The sequence below is a fragment of the Haemorhous mexicanus genome, chromosome 22 (assembly GCF_027477595.1).
Source record: "Haemorhous mexicanus isolate bHaeMex1 chromosome 22, bHaeMex1.pri, whole genome shotgun sequence".
Lineage (NCBI taxonomy): Eukaryota > Metazoa > Chordata > Aves > Passeriformes > Fringillidae > Haemorhous > Haemorhous mexicanus.
Window position 1 is genome coordinate 5,780,006 of NC_082362.1, and position 17,211 is coordinate 5,797,216.

At 45.4% G+C, this 17,211-nt stretch overlaps 1 protein-coding gene across 4 annotated transcripts in view; it reads right to left on the bottom strand.

The window, feature by feature from the left end:
- AP2B1 (adaptor related protein complex 2 subunit beta 1) overlaps positions 1 to 17,211 on the bottom strand; it is a 76,235-nt gene that overhangs the window by 45,200 nt on the left and 13,824 nt on the right. For all 4 annotated transcript variants that reach the window (XM_059865645.1, XM_059865644.1, XM_059865647.1 and 1 more), the window contains exons 6-9: positions 7,945 to 8,135; positions 5,818 to 6,039; positions 4,697 to 4,817; positions 2,525 to 2,620 (exon numbers count right to left, since the gene is read on the bottom strand). In XM_059865645.1, coding sequence (XP_059721628.1) covers positions 2,525 to 2,620; positions 4,697 to 4,817; positions 5,818 to 6,039; positions 7,945 to 8,135 — 630 coding nt within the window. The remainder of the gene's footprint in view (positions 1 to 2,524; positions 2,621 to 4,696; positions 4,818 to 5,817; positions 6,040 to 7,944; positions 8,136 to 17,211) is intronic.

A 17,211-nucleotide genomic window follows, 5' to 3' on the forward strand; every position in this document is an offset into this window, starting at 1 on the left:
TTGGGGACAGCAGAGCTCTGCAAACTGATGAAAGAGTGCCCCAACTCAAACAGCTTTCAAGTTGGAGTGAGGAAGGACAAGCAACCAATGTCAAAATTGCTTTGTTTTTCTGCAGAAACCAAATGAAAGCCCACAAGATTATTGAAGTAGCACATATCACACTGAGCCATAAGCCTCAATGATTTCTAAGAACCAAGCTGCTGGCAGAATCTCTTGGAAATGAGACAAATATCCCTGTAAGATGGCTCCTTCTGCTTCTCCTTTGCTCCAGAGGAATCCCTATCTTTACTGCATCCACTTCATTTCCTTTTCCCACAGGAGTGGTGCTTGTTTTCCTAAAAACCAAAGCATGGCATGATGGTTTCTTGTGATGCTGCCACTGGAGCAAACCAATTCACAAGGCAGACAAGTGCAGCTCCACCAGAGTTTGCTGCAGATAAACCCAAGCTAACTCTGAGCTCAGCTAGCAATAATCCAGCCCTATCCATGCAAAATGATGTTCTGACATCCCCCAAAACAATGTGACTGCTCAAGCCTGGGCAAAACCTTGCTACTCAGTGTGGGTGTGGGTTCCATATCCCAAACCAGCACCAGGAGCAAAGGGAACACCACATTTGCTTTGTGGTGCACCTCTCAGCAGACAAATTTATTTGTCTCACTCTCCTAGGAGTGACAATTAGACAAAAGATAGGATCCCTAAAGGCAGAGCTGAGGTGCTCTGTGAATCCTCATTCATCAACAGCTCCCACTGGCTGTGTCCTCTGTCAAAAATCAGATTTCTGAGCTTTGGGAACTTGGACACTGATGGCTGTGAGGATGCTCTGCCATTAGTCATAATTCACAGTGTAAACAGCCTCTAGTAAACACAGATGCACTGGGGACAGGGATTAACCTAAGGATGAGGAACAACTGTCATGAGTTGTTCTATGTATCTCTTTAAATCTGGTTCTTGTCAGAGCAGGAAACAGACCTCACCCTTAGCAGCAGCAGAGCCAAAAATCAAGGTTAAATGGCTAATGGAGAGGCACACTTACAATTAGAGGGTCACTGGGGCATTACTACTAATCCTTTGCTTATCAAATATGACTGTTGTGGTATCAGGGATGGGGGAAAATGTGGGGGGTGAGGGCAGGAAAGGGTAAAAACATCTAAAATCACCTTGATGCTGCAGGAATACACCACCTTCCACGTGCAACTAGGACAGGCACAGGGCCAAATCCTAGTGAGAAAGTCCCTGCTGAGAAGTAAAACAAATTCCCACCTGCCAGCACAGCACTGCTACAAAAAGCACTGTCACCAGCTCCTTTTAAACTTCCCTGTAGCCCTTTTCCATGCTCAGGAGGGTTTTCTACTGTCACTACTGTGGCTCCATCCAGACAGGCTCCTGCCTGGATGCAGCATGGAAGGAGTGCTCTGGTATTTTGTAGTGCAGACATGAAGTAGAAGCAGCAGCCCCTGCTCCATGGGGCCATGCCTCAAAGAAAGCCCCTGGCAGTGACAAACCTTTGAGAGCTGAAGGAAGGAAGAGAGAGCTGCACAAAAGGGCAGTTGATTCTCTCCAGAGGACAGAAGTTGGTGTCCTCTGTGCACAGGCTTGCAGTAGTTTAGCTGAAACAAGAGCATCCTGTGCACTGACACCACACTAAGCCAGGCATGATTAGGTTATTATTTAAATCTGCTGTCAGGCAATGCTCATGGGAACACACTTGAGCAAAAGCTAAATGAGCTCAGCTGAAATTAGAGCACTTTATGTGACATTTTGCACTCAGTCATCAGTTTACTGAAAAGTACCAACACCACAGCACAAATCTTCCCCCTCTTCACAGGATTTCTGAGCTCCTGACAGGCATTTCAGATTCACTTACAGTGAAATTAACAGACACATCACTAAAAAAACAATATTCTATTATGAGCACTTAGGTGGATGCTCCACTGGCAGAGGACATTTCAGACTTGTTTTGGAAAACTGCAGAGGTTCCTGGGAACTTGTTTGCATAAGCACTGAGGTAAAAGAGAGCACACTCCAAATGAAGTTACAAGTTATATGGATTTATGTAAGTAGAGTCACTCTGTTTGTATAAATTGCATTTAAGTGCCCCAAATCTCTGCAATTCTCTGCCTCTGTGTTCTGTTCTTCTGAAATGGAGGGGAGGGATGACACAAAATGCTTCATAATACTGAGTTTCTCTATACAATATCTTCTTCTTCCCCCTTCAAAAGGTCAGATCACAGCTATTAAAGGATTTGGATGGATAAGTGGTCATTGTTCCACTAAAGCAAATACAGTAAAATATTGCATCAAGGATGAATGACCTGCCTTGCTGTGCCTGCAAGATGAGAGCAGCACCCACCCTCCCATGACATCCTCACAGCTCACACCCTGCTCAGGGCTGCTCTGCCCATAACCAGGGTGTATCCAAGCCACTGGAGGGCCACCACTGAAATTGCAGCACCATGGAAATGAGGTGGCAAAGCCCAGCATTGTTTCTGAAGACACAGAGGACCCCCAGGGTGAGATACTTGCCTCCACCTTGATGGCGCAGCGGCCGATGGCGCGCACGGCCTTGCGCACGAAGTCCACGTCCACCTCGGTGGCGTATTCCTTGAGCTCTGCCAGGACCTGTGGGGACACCACACCAACATCAGCCCCTGGGGACACTCAGAGAGCAGCCCACCCTCACAGGTGATGCTGCTTGGGCACCAGAAGATGAGCAGGATATTCTTTCACAGCTACCAAACTCTGCCATCAGCCCGCTGGTTTGGTTACAGGGGTGTCTAATCCAAACTGGTGTGGGTTACACTTGGTGTAGGCTGGACAAAGTCAAAAGGTGGCCTGGTCTTGATTATTTTCAATCCTTCTGAACAAGAGCTGAGGAAAAATCAGCCCTACCAAACTTAAAGGTTTCTATTCCTTCCTACACTGAAAAGACATTCGCTGTGTGCAAAGCTCTCGGCAACAACCATTTTTGATCTCTCCTTTTCTGTGCTGAGATGAACCTTTGGATCCCTGGTGAATCCAAACAGAAGATGCAGAGGAGATCTGAGGACACCCTGGAACATCTATACACAGATTAATAACAGCATGAAGATACCTCCCCTTGTAAAACTAAGATTTATGATTTTGTCTCAGTGTTTTGCTAATGGAAACCGATGAAGGGCTAAACCCAGGATCTGCTGGGATCTTACAGACCTTTAACTAAAAAGCTTTGTCTTAAATCACTTAGCTTACAAAAAATTATTTCAAGAAAAGACCATATGTAATTTATATTCCCTCAAAAGCTCAATTTATTTCAGTTTCTCATGCCAAACATGACATCAGGGATTTAATCGTGATGTCACAAATAGACGGTGAGGGAGAGTGGAGCAGCACAAAGCCAGACAGTCCTTTGAAAAATCTCTCATCCAAGCAAATTGCTCAGAAGAATGACAAGATAAAGAGGCCATGAAGGGCCAGACTGCAGACAGATAAATCTGCAAGGAGGAGACAGGACATCTGTGTTTTGAAGTTTTATTATTTCCTTGGATGATCTACATTGCACAGCACTTGGAGCACCTGCCTTTAGCAGCTGATGCTTCCCAAACTCTGCCCAAGGCCTGGGCTGGAACCATCCTGGTGCCCTGGTCCAGGATGGGCACAGGGATGGAGAATCTCCACCAGCAGCACAGGAGGACATGGGTGGAAGCTGCTCTCAGGTCTCATTCCAGGACCTATTCCTGCTAACACTTGTGTTGTTTTATGAATGCCTCCTCAGAAGCTGGAGAGATTCATTCATTAGTCTGCAGATCTCAGACTGCCCTCCAGACACCACTGGCTTTCATGCAAACAGCCCATATTATTGGAACATTATAAATTCAAATTGGTGTGGAGCCTACCAACAGTAAAGAGAAAATTCTGAATATGTTCACATAGAAACTGATTTTTAAAATATTTTCCATGCCCCCAGCACAAAAAGGGCATGAATTACCTTCCTCAGTTCCAAAAACCATCAGGAGAGAGCTGAAGGAGCTGCTTCAAAATGTCACATGAAATGAAATTGTTCTGTGACAATTAGGATAGGACAATAATAGCACTAACCAGAGGCATTAATCATTCTGCATTAGTGTTAGGCCTCATGGCCAGGGGTGCACGCCTCCTCCAAGGAAGGGATCTGCATTAAACCAACATCAAATACAAGAAGAATCTACACTGCAAAGTGAATCTCAATTCAGTTCAGCTTCAGCTTTGTGCTATTCCCATTCTGGAAGCAAGTTAAGCAAAAGCAGGATTTTTTTTTTAGCTCTGAAGAGTGCCTGTGCAAGCGTTAGAACAATTTCACTAACTTGAAATTCACACTTCAATAATGTTTGGCCTTTCTGGATGCCTCCCTTACAGGCACACCCCTCTCACTTGAAACAAGGCTCTCATTCCAACCTCAGCACTGGCAGTGACTCATTTGACAGGATCCATGAGTTCTCCTCCTGGAATTGTCATCAGTGAAACAAGATCCACCTCACGGTCACGATGCATCCACGCCACGCTATTAACATTTAAATTCTGGGGGAAACTCCACCACCTCCCATTAGAGAACTCACAGAGCACTCCAGCAGGCACAGTGATGGCTAAAAGTGATGCTAACTCCAGGGCTAGCTGCAAACACCCTCACACAAGGAGCAGGGCAGGGTTTTCCCCTCCCAGAGCAGGAGTGCCCCAGCTGACCTGGGCAATGTTTGCTTGGGAGGCCAGGCGGATCATGATGTCCAGTTTCTCCAGTTTGACATAGATGGGGTCGTTGTACTTCACAAAGAACACTTTGATCTCCTGCTTCAGGATTTCAGGCCTGCAGGGAACATAATATTGTCACTCAAGAGTGGTAAAAAAACCAAACTGTTTTAACAATTGGCATCTTTTCTTTAGAAATCTCCCCAAATATCCACTGAGAAACAGAATGGTGTCATTTTGCCCTGGTTGACCAGGGAGGTCATGGACTCCCCATCCCTGGAAGTGTTCAAGACCAGGCTGGACAGGGCTCTCAGTAATTTGGAATGTGAAACCTGCAGAGGAAGCTGAAAGTGGATTATCTTTAAGGTCCCTTTCAACCCAAACCATTCTCTGACTCTGATTTTATGCCTAGGATGTGCACACACTAATTTGAAGAAAGAAGTCTGGTCAAAAAAATTATTTAGATACAGAAATACATAATTCAAGTCTTTCTGCAGCCACATCTCTGCCTCCTCTATTTGAGCTGCTGAACCAACCACGACAGGCAGTGATCAACAACATTTTCAGTGAAAGAACAGCATCCTTATCTTAATGCAAAACCTACAAATTCATTTCCACTTTCACTTCAAGATGCCAGTGCACAGTAACTCTGCCCTAATATAATCACAAAGAGCTATCCAAGCTATCTCACCTTTCCAGCAAGGATCAGCAGCAATAAAACATCAACATGGGAGCAAAGTGGTGGGAAAAACCCCAACTCACTGTGCACCAGGATGTCACCAGCCTGGTGGTTGTGTGCTGAGCAGAGTAACACAGGCACAGTGAGATCCTGCAGGTCACTGTGAACTGTTCCTGTTTGCCATTCTGATTTATAGAGGCCAATTCTGACTGCTCATAAAGAGAAGGTGAAGGTAAAGAAATACTGCATGAAACTGGCATCACAAGCATGCTGTAAAGGAAATGAGTTCAGGCTACCAGAGTCATGAGATTGTTTAACCTGGCTCTCAAGGGACCTGAGCCTGGATTAAAAGAAATTCTGTGCATGTGGCAGCATCTGGAGATCTGAGATAACCAGATAGCCTTTGACAACACAGGAATTAAACCCCCTGAGCCTTTACCTCTTCTGCACAATCAAGTTGATGTTCCTCAGGGCAACATACTGAACTTCAGGCTCTCCAGACAGCAGGGTCACCAGAGGAGGGGCAAGTTTCTTCAGCAGCATGTTGTAATAATCAGAATCCTTGGGAAGGAGCTCCAGGAACTTCATCAGGACCTTCACTGCTGACAGCACCACGGCTGAGTTGGCGTGAGACAGCCGGGGGGTCACCCGCTCACAGATGCTGGGGACAGAGGCACAAGAAAGGGTTCAAATGCATTTCAAGGTGCCAAATACTTAAAATCTGAATTAAGGAGGTGGCACATGGCTTCTCAGACACTGCCTGGATTTGGTTTTGTTCACAATGAATGGGCAAAGTCCTGTTCTCCCGAATGCAGCAGGAAACAAACAGGGACTTCTCTGACAGCTTCAAGTTTCTCTCCTGCCACAGTCAGCTCAGGAACAATTCCACACTTCCTGTTTTTTCCTGGTGGTATTTTCTATTTGTGTGATCTTGTCTGTCACTTACAAACATAATTTTAACAAAAACAGCTACTGAAAAAACACTTTAGCCTCCATATAACCATTCAGAAGTGATACATGCTTCTGGCTTGCTTGGGGGGTTGCTGTCATTTCAACAGAAAAAGATTTCTGTTCCTCTGAATACCCAAGAAAAGAGTGACCTAAATATCCTCCCAAATCCCACTTGCCATAATGGATCCTGTAATCAACTGCATCCTAAACAGCCCATCCCAAAAAGAAAGGAAGTTTGGGTTCATATGGTCTTTCTTAAAGCATCTGTCGAGTTTCTTCCCACTCCCTCCTGCACGTTGCTAACCCAGAACAATCTCATTCCCATCTGTGCCTCCTGAAGTTTCCTTCCCTGCAAGATTTGCTTTCAGCCATGCTGGAAGGGAAGCAGCACAGCTCAGTGAAGAGCAGAGAAATCCAAGTCTGGGTTGGGGCACCCCCAGCTGCCTCTGCCCAAGGTTACCTGCATGCCCCAGCTGCTTCCTCTCTCTGTGCCTCAGTTTCCCCATGCACAGAGGAATGACATTTTGCTGGAAAGGAGGGTGGCTTTCCCAGTGCTGTCTGACTCCAGGAAATAAACTCCACACAAAGGAGCAAAAGGATAAATCACTCTTCAGAGAAATTCAGCTGAGGAACTGGGACATGTTCACAGGTGCTCAGACCAGTGGTCCCTCTGACAGAGCTGGGATAACACCAGGCTCACACCCTGGAGATCTCTGCAGGTTTCTAGCACTCATTAAGAGCTGTTTCTGGCACAGAAACAGAACACAAGGGGGAAAAAAAAAACAGCAAGACTACTGGGAGGCTTCTTAGAAACAGTGCATCAAAAAAAGAGTCAATGAAGAAACTCATCAAATTCCAACTGGTCTGGCCAGGATTTTGTATGTGGGCTTGTGATCCTTCCTCCCCCTCCCTCCCCACATCAGCTGCATTAAATACATCATCTCAGAGTCTCCCTGTTCCAAGTTACTTTCCTGGCTGAATCCTTGTTTTCTTGGGAACACAATCTGGCTTTTTGTGATTCTGGAGACAGATGAGGAAGAGGCTTGAAGTGCACAAAGTAACAGCCCACTACCCAAACCCCAAAGTCTTTCTATTTAGCTTTACTCATTGCAGTTAAAGGTAAAAGCACAAAGGTGAATTTGGTGAATTGAATATAAAAGACAATTTCTTACCTTTACTTTCACTTACATCACAGACTAGTTTTCAGCTGGAAAATATTCTAGACCTGCAGTATTTTGGAAACCCACAAACCTATAAAGGCTTCTTGCCTCACAAGGCAGCAAAACCAAATAGGAAAGCTCTGCTTTAAAGCAGAAAATCCTCCAAACAGTGCCTCCACTGTTACAGGTTTGGTCTTGGGCTGATCCCTTCTTAGTAGTGCCAGTCCCCACAAGAACCAGCCTTTTAAATAGAAAAAAAAAGTAAAAAAAGATAAACAGAGAAAATGGTTCTGTAGAGGGAAGGGGCAAATTTCCAGCATCAGCCCAGCTACCAAAAGTAGCTTTGCTTTTAAATCTAGTTTATGAAGTCTTATTTGTGCTGCCACAGTGCCCTGTTACCTTTCAGAGCTGCACCACCCCCAGCAGCCCCCAAGTGCCACCAAAAGCCACCGCACCTCTGAGCTTCCCGGTCATCCTTGGGGTTGTAGTTGGACAGACAGTCCAGGATGAAGATCTGCCCCCACTCTGTGCACTCATTTAAGGCTGTCAGCAGCTTGTTGATGTTCTGAGGGTTCAGATCCAGCAGGTTGCTGTTGGGGTGGGACTCACTGATCTCTGACAGGGCGGCCACGGCGTTCGCTACCACCTGGGGGGAGAAGAGCTCCTTGTTAGCAGAGCAGGAGGGGCTGGGCAGGATTGAGCCAGGGCTGGGGACACAAAGGGAACACACTGGAGCTCTGTCAGCTGCCACAGCAGTTAGCTGAGCCTTCTGGGATGCAGCACAACCTCACGACCAACCTGCAGAGCCCAAAGCTTCACTGGGAGGAACAGGAACCCAGGACAAGGACATCACAAGAGACTTTGTGGCACCCACAGGGAACAGCCCCACCCTGCAGGCTCCACATCCTCCCCCAGTTCCAGGGCATGCTCAGCTTTGCAGTCAGGGTGCCCAAACCTCCAGCTGCCCTATTTATTCAGGAATGTGTGCCTCTTGCCCAATTTCCCCATGGCACATGGCTTAGCAGTGATCCAGAAACGAGCTGGCAGGTGCCTGGCAGCCTCCAGCTCTGCAGCAGCATTGGCAGGTCACACAGTTTGAGAGCAAACAAACCATTTCTCTAAAATGGGCAACTCCTGCTACATTTCTAATAAGCCATATTTCAATTTCAGTCTCCAGAACACCCTTTTGCTTTATGGAGCCATGGTAAAGCAAGCACTCCAACACAACTCATCCCTGAAAATATTCCTGCTGCATTTAGGACTATATAAGGCCTTCTCTCTTCTAAGCACAGATGAAATGAAGCACAGAGAGGAGGTCCAGGGTCCAGATTGACACAAACAGAAGTGGGAGTGCAGCAGAAATTTCTAATTCCATACTCAAATTCAACAGTTATTCCAACACACTCCATGGGAAGAATTTTTTAAAATAGAAGAACTACAGAATATAGCGACAAAATAGAAAATTTGCAGATGAGACTAAAGTCTTATTTGTCTAACTAACAGGAGAAGGGATTTAAGCTGAGTTTGACACAGAAAACTGAAATCCCCAATGAAAAGGTATTTTCAGGACATTTTACAATGTACATCATGTCCAGTCCAACTCCCAGTAAATATCTGCTCAAATGAAGATTTATAGTGTTATTTTCTATGAGATTAAGCCAAAGAAACGTCTTATCTAAAATCATCTGATTGTCTGGATGGCTAAAGATGCTTTTGATGCAGCACAATGAAAACAAGAACAGCACAACCAGAACTTTCCCTGCTTTGTTCCCATCCCTGCTTGTCATTAAACCAATATATTCCAAAGTCATTGCACAGGCACAGTAATGTTGATTGTTCTGCATTTCACACCTAGAGGTCAGAGATAGGATTCTGATCCAAGATTTTATGAATTTCATTAGTTGAATGAGCCTTCTGTCACCAAAATCATTAGCAATCAGTGCTGCTGTCTTCTTGTACTGTTTTAATGAAGAACTTATTAAGATAGGCTGCTTATCCTCCTCATTATTTAATTTGCCTAATTCCTGAATAGTTAATGTGACACAGCATAAAACTGAAGTAAGAGATTTTTAATATCATTGTATTTTTGAAGTTACCAGTGAAGACAAACCTCAAGAGCCACTGAAAAATTCAAAACCCTTATGAAAAAGTACTTATAAAATGACAGTATTTTGGGGAAAATTTTTGAATTGACAAAAAAATTTACATAGCCAAAGCATCAGAGAAAAGGATCTGTCAGTCACACAGAGGGACAGGAGCTCTGGCAACTGCACTCACACTGCCAGGCCCTTTGTTGCAGTAATTAATAAATTAGTAACTAATAGAGATTTTTAGAATAGAACTGAGATTGCAGAAGAGCTCCAAAATCATTGAATCCAAACCATTTACCCAGTACTGCCAAGCCCACAACTGAATCACGTCCCCAGGTGCCATATTCAGACATTTTTGGGCAGTTCCAGGATATTCTAAACCCTGCTTCTACTTCCTTCCTTGCAGGGTCCATGGAGTCTATCCCTGTGTTTGCCATGGGCAAAGGAAGCACAGAAGTGCTGCTCCCCTGGGTGGAGAGCAGCAGCTCCAACCCAGAGACCAAACTGAGAATGAGATTTTGCTCTCAGCATCTTTTGGGTCCCTGTCAGCATAACTGCAAGTGTCCAGCTCAAAGGTGAGGATGGGACAGCACGTGGCAATCCACTCAAAATTCCATTCAACGCATCCATGAGGAAGTGGCAGAAGGCCAGATGGGCTTAGGGACATGGGCTGGGGTCTCCTTGAGTGTCAGAAAAAGGACTGGGAGGGGTTGTGAAGCATCTGGTGGCAGCTTAGCCCTGCCAGAGGAGCTGGGATCTACAATCCACAGTCCACAATTAAAGCTGGTACTCACCTCCACCTCAGCACCAGTGACAAGGAGATAACTGAAACAAAGGGGATAAGGGAAATGGTAGGGAATAAATGCAATCTTCAAACAATATTTATTATAAAAAGGACTTGCTGGCTATTTGCACTGAACATATTGATGTGTTATGGTGTTGGGCTATGCCAACAAAAACAATCAGCATCTTCAAGGCTTTTCACACAGCCCCAGCACAGCTGAAAGGCAAACAGCTCTCAGGAAGCAGTCCAACACAAACACTGGCTGGAGCACACAGCCTCACCTCTTCCCTGGCACTGCCACTGCCTCAGGCAGCAACAGGAACACAGAGCAGCCCTGCACAATTCCAGCACACAGCTCCTGCTCTGCCAACTGCTCCCACCAAGTGAGAGCTCAGGTCAAGGACTGAAGCATCCCCCACTAAGAGCTCTCACTCAGGTGTGGCAAAAAGTCCATAAAGAACCACTCAGTAGCAATTCTGGTGTTACATCACCTGCTCATCCTCTGGGTGCTTTGGCACTCATGGAAGTGCCACTGGAAATATTTAGTAAGATGGGTTTTGGCCAAAAAACAGATTTAAAAAATCTGCAACATCAAAGCTGAACCTTAAGACTTCAGCTGGGTTAACACTTCTTCCCTAACACAGCAACACAACATCAGGAAGCCCAACTACATTAAACAGCAAGAACAAAGTGATAAGTTACAACAAGTTATTTTCCCTTTAAAAGAAAAATGATAGAATTGCTTGGGACATAAAAGCAAGCTAAAGCTTTACAAATGGTACAGGACCAAGGAACCAGACAAGTTTCACAGGCTGATGGAAAAAAACCCCTAAGTTTCTTTAGCAAACAAAGTGCTCTCTGCTTTTCAAAACATGCCCCATGTTTATTTTGATGAGAAACCAACCAATTTATCCCATAGATTGGAAGAGGCAGACTTAAAGTACGTAAAACTAACAGCTGGTGTAGTCTTGAGTTCTCAAAAATAATAAAAAACCAGAAGTCAACCCAGTAGTCACAGATATGTAAGCATAAACAGCTAATGAACAGAAAAACCTTTTAAAATTCCAAGTTAACTCCACTGGAAAATGCCTCATTTGACTCACAATTAAGAATACCCATTTTAAGCTAAGAGCTACCAAATGATGATCTGCCTAAAAATCCCCCAGAAAATAAAAATGCAGAGCAGATTGAAGAATTAATAATAATTAATAACAATAACAGGTCCCTGGCTTGCTGATGTAAATCAGTTTACCCTGGGTACACAATGACATTATTCAAATGCAGCCACAGCAACATCCCTTTGGAGCACAGATGAGCTGAATGCCAATAAACCTCCTTTTGGCTGGAGAAATTTTCACAAATTTGGAGGAATTTATTGGAGGAGGTTTATTGAAAAATTTGGAGGAATTTACTGGAATTACCCAATAAATTTAGGTTCTTGGAGAAGCATGATTGGGATGAGGATAATCAAAACCTCCCAGGCTCTTATTAAAAAAATAAAAAAATAAAAAAATAAATGAAACCAAGCCCAAACCTCTACACTTAAATCCACATCACAGCTTTAAGAAGAACCTAACAGTTTTAAATCCACCTCCAGACAAACTCCCTCTGCAGCCAGGCAGACCAGACCCGACCTCGAGGGAAGCTGCAGAGGTAGGAGCACTGTGATTTCCAAGTGATTCCTTCTGGCAGCTCAAACCTTCAGCTCAGAGCAAATGGTATCCAACAGCACCAGGGAGGGAAGGGGGTGGCTGAAAACCTGCATGTCTGCCTGGCAGCCCACACAGAAAAGCTTTGCAGGGGCTGGGGGGACAGGAGGGAAGCTCAGCACATCCAGAACACCAACCAGTCAAAGCAATCAGATTATTTCCCTAGCATCCCAAGCTAATTGGAAATTAAACCAAGTGTGTAGTGGAGTTAATGAAATACAGTGTTCTGCTGCTTGAAACAGGAACCTCTGGCTCGCCACGCTGCTAAAGTGAAGTGGAAATGAAGAAAAGGAGGAAAAATGAAGGGGCTCAGAGAAGGCTGAGGGAAGGCAGCTGGAGGCTCCTGCCCTCAAGGGAGCAGGCTGCAGGAGGTGATTCTGAGAGTGCAGAGGTGCTGACATTTCAGAGAGCACTCTGGGCTGGCAGGGTACATCCGTGCCATCAAGCACAGGCTCCCAGGTGGGAGATTCAGAGCAGCCATGGATGGGTATCTCACAAGACCACTCATTTTTATGACCATGCTGTGTGCCCAGAATGTCCCTACCAGGTGCTCCCCAGAGCACAAGACCCCTCATCCTGTTCACATCCTAACTTTTATCTCCAAGCCCTCCTTACTTTGCTTCCCTAGAAACAGGAACCATTCCCCCTTCTCACTTTACAGAAATAATTCTTCCCTGTGAGGGTGGTGAAGCCCTGAGGTTGCCCAGAGAAGCTGTGGCTGCCCCACCCCTGGAAGTGCAGAATGGGGCTTGGAGCAATATAGGATGGTGAAAGGTGCCCCTAACCACGGCAGGGGATGGAACAAATTGAGCATTAAGATCTCTCCCAACCCAAACCCTTCTGTGATCCAATGTTTCTATGAAATGGCTCAACCTTGCAAGTCAGAGAGCCCTCATGAGCCTCTCACACTGTCAATGCTTGTCTGTATGTATAGATATAGAATAAAGCTCTGGGAGACTCACACATTCCCAGTTCCTGATCACATCCCAAAAACTGCCTGGGTGGGGAAGACCTCCTGGCTTGCTTTTGCAAGTGGGCTGAATTTTTATGGAGGTGGCAATGGAAGGGAAGTTAAGTGTTATACTTCCCACGGTGTGCTTGCCCTAACTGGGGTTTTTTTCTGCACTTCCCTGCAGAAAAATGGCACTTTGTGGCAGACTGGAACATCACTCCTGCTCTCATATCCTTGCAAAAACCATGATGTGTGAGCTGTAAGGCAGGAAAACAAGCTTCCCCCAGCTGTTGAAACTCTTGTGGTAGGTGGGCAAGAAGCTGCTCCATCACAAGGGGCTTCTCCTTGGCACAGCTGAGTCCTCAGTGCAGGAAATTAAACTCCATAGGAAGACACAGGGGGTCTGCAGCTCCCTATTCCCCTTCCAGAAATCCCTGTGGTGTGATCCCAGTCTGGATCAGGCACCTACCAGACACATCAGAAAGGTTTTGCTTTCTTTTTTGCAATTTTCCTTGCAGAGGTTCTCGCTGGCACCATCCAGTGGCAAATGGGCTGTCTCTGATCTGAGCTGAGAAAAAAGGACCAGCTAAGCACCAAATTCCTTACAGAGCCCTAAAAAGGGGGGTGCAGAGCTCCAAAACATCACAACCACAACATTATCTGACAAATGGTACTTGTCAATAGCTAGAAGTGTCTGTTCCAATGGAAAATAACATGTAGACACATGTCAATAAAATTCCCAGCAAACTGATTGATGGTAGAGATCCTGGAATGATCTGTTCAGCAAGATTAATACTTTGGAAATTAGGCAGATACTGGTGGCTGTAATTGGAAGGAGACACGTCTCTGATGGATGAATTTGTCTATTAAGCTTTATAAATGATGGATCTGGGAAGACAAACTCTGGAGCCATGGAAATTCACAAATTACCAAACTCCTCACCTCTCTGCCAGTACTGAAAACACAGGGAAAAATCACAGCTTTGAGGGCAGATGCTCAAGAGCTGTATCCTTCATACCAAAAACCAACCAAACAAACAAAAAGCCAAGTCCCACATGCATGCTTGAAATTCCCTCAGACCTCTTTAGGATAAAAATACCTGCTCAGTAAGTGAGATTCCCCTGCAAGAGCTCATTCCAAAGCCAAAGCTGCTTTCAGCAGCAGAACAAGGGGGTCAGAGTGGGACACCAGAAGCTGTGCCACCAGTCACAGGGGGCAGCTCTCCCTTTCTCCCTACTTTAAGTTTTTGCTGTGCCTACTGCCACACACCGAGCTGGTTTCTGCACTGCCAGGCAAGGCCCCACATTTCCTCTCTCTAGCATCCCACCACACATGAACACAGCCACTGCTCTGACAGGCTCCTCCATAGCTTCTCCCCATCTCTCTCCCAGATTGCTGCTGCTTTTGGCTGCATAGTTTACCTAAAGTGTTGCTTTTCCTTCTGGACAGCCTCATGGAAACAGCACAAGCATCCATTAGAGAGCTCCAAAGTGCCACCACTAACTCTTCAACAGCCCCAAGCCATGTTCTCACTCACTGCAACATATCCATCACTGGGTAAAAGAAATTCCACCCACAAATGCCATCAAGTGTCTCCCAGAAGGAAATATTATCTCTACTTGCAGCACAAACATTATAAAAAATCCCCAAACCACACACAGGACCAATTCAGACATGGCTGGAGGACTTCAAGATCCAGCCTGCATCTGCAATACTTGGCTTGAAAAGAAGTGGGATATTTTTTTGCCCACAGGACAGAGAGGGTATCCTGGAGCAGCCCCAGGCTGATGAGATGCTGCAGAGCCCACAGCTCCCAGCAATGTTCAGCTCCACACTGGGATGTGGATTTTCAAGTCCTTACAACCTTCATGAGCAGGAATCATGAATTCATCCAGCAGTGACAGCTCATTCCTCCCACCAGAAAAAAGCACCAGCTGCAGAGGGAAAACACAGGGCTGGGAGAGTCCCCATGAGGAACAAGTGACCTCCTGTGCCCAGGGAGAAGGTGGTGTTCCACTCCCTGCTGGATAAGACAATTACCATGTCCCTGATTGCCTCCCACAAAATCTTTTTGGGACTCAGGGGAATCACCAGCTTCTCACCAAGGGGTTCTTTTCTCAGCTTCAATAGAAAGGAAAGGGTAAAATTCCTACAGAGGACAGGCCCAGGAGGCAAAAGTTCCTTTTGTTTCTAAACAGGCTCATTCCTCAGGACACCAGCTCAGAGACATTCTGCTTGCTAGATTGTAGGAAAAATAAAAGGAAGATCATCTTCCTCCATAGGGTCATCCAGGAAGCTCCCACACACCCACTGAAGTTCTGGCAGGGAAGGAACCCACATCCCTTGCAGGCACAGCAGGAGAACACTCTGATTTATCTCTACAGGTTTTTAGTCTCATCTGTGAGCTGTGGAAACTCAATATTGCTGAAGGGAATTTGGATTAGATCAAGCTGGACCTCACCACCTCCAGCTGTCAGATCTCAGATCCCCTTCTTAGTGTGGTTAGTGCTAAAGGCAAAAAACTCCCAGCAAGAGAGTTTAATTATTCTCCACACACTTGGTGCATTTACTAATCAGTTACGTGATCTCAGCTTACTCTGAGTCCCAAGAATGTTTCTCACAATAAATTGTGATGTAGAGGGTGTAAAACTCAGCACAAAAAGTCTGTACAGTCCACAAAAACACAGAACAGCCACACCTGAAAAACCTTGGATCCAGCATGAGGAAGGAGAAATGCTACAGGAAGGAATTAAAAACTGAATGGGAAAACCTAGAAAATAGCAGGGAGAAGGTGACATCAGTTAACTTAAGCCATGTAGATAACAGAGAGATTGGCAGGGAATCTATTCCATGGGTTAAAAGTTACCTTAGAAGGTCAAGGATTGAAAATATTTGGAGAGAAAGGTTGTTCCATTCAAATGTTAAAAGACCAGTAAGGTTTTAGATGGATTTCCTCTCATGTTTTTCTGCTAATATTTACATTCCTGAAGAAAACCAAGGGATAAAAACCAGGAGGGAAGTAGTTACAAAATAAAGTGTCTAAAGATAGTCAGCTTTGGTTCTGCTTTCAGCTGCTGCCATCTCGTGGTCTCCTCTCCCTCTCCTGGGCTCAGCACTTCCCATGCTCCAAGGAAGAGCAGTCATTGCAAGGCCAGAACAAGAAGCAGCAGGAAAAAAATAACAAAAGAAGATTTTTCCATGACTTCAGAGAAGCTCTGGGTGAAACACTCCCACCTCTCTCCCCTCACTGTAACCTATTGCTGGCTGTGAACAGTTCTGCAGTAACAGTGCACAAAAATCTCATTTTGGAACCACATTTTTGTTAGAACGTGAGGATCATGGGGGAACAGGCTCCTGAGCTGCATTTTACCCAGGTTACCAGCAAGAGAAGTGCTGAGGGCTGGGCAAGTGCAGCAGCCCAAGGCAGCCAGACCCCAGCTTTATATTCCTCCAGTCCTGCTTCTGCTGAGCTTCATGTGCAGAAAAGCAGGGTGAAAAAAGAAGGATTTGCCTTAAGACAGCTCTGGGAAGAAATGTGGGCTCCCCCTCTATGGAAGGATCCTCTTCAGCAGGATCCCAACTGACAAAGGGCAGCCACAGGCACTTCAGAGCCATCTGTAAAATGAGATTAAAGACTTCTCCACAATCAAACTTCTGCAGGACAACTGAACCCTGCCCTTGTAAAGGGTTTTGGGCCATGGCCTGCACAACACAACTCAGAGAACTCTGCTATCATGCCAAAAGCCACCAGCCCACCTCACCAGATATATCCCTATCAATATATATCAATATTCTGCAATTAGAAGTTTGAATTAATTCACCCAGGGGCTGCACCTGCACAGAAAATCACCTCATGTGAACTAAGGCAACATCCTGACAACAAAACACCCAGATAAAGGGGAAAGAACCCTGGCTGTGCACCTGCAGCACCTCAACAGGACTTCAATGCCCTGAACATCCCCAAAGGCTGGTGCTTTATTAACACAGAATAATGCCATTAATCCAAAAATATAAGGAAAAAAAAAGAGAACAAACCCAAAATGTTTCTGACAAGGTCACCTCCAACTTAGACATCCTTATGATGAAGGTGATCTGAGCCCAGAGAAATATGCACCCTGATCCCTGCACAATTATGAGGCAATTAGTGAGCCACAGATGGAGATGTTCCTCTACCAAGACCCAGCTAA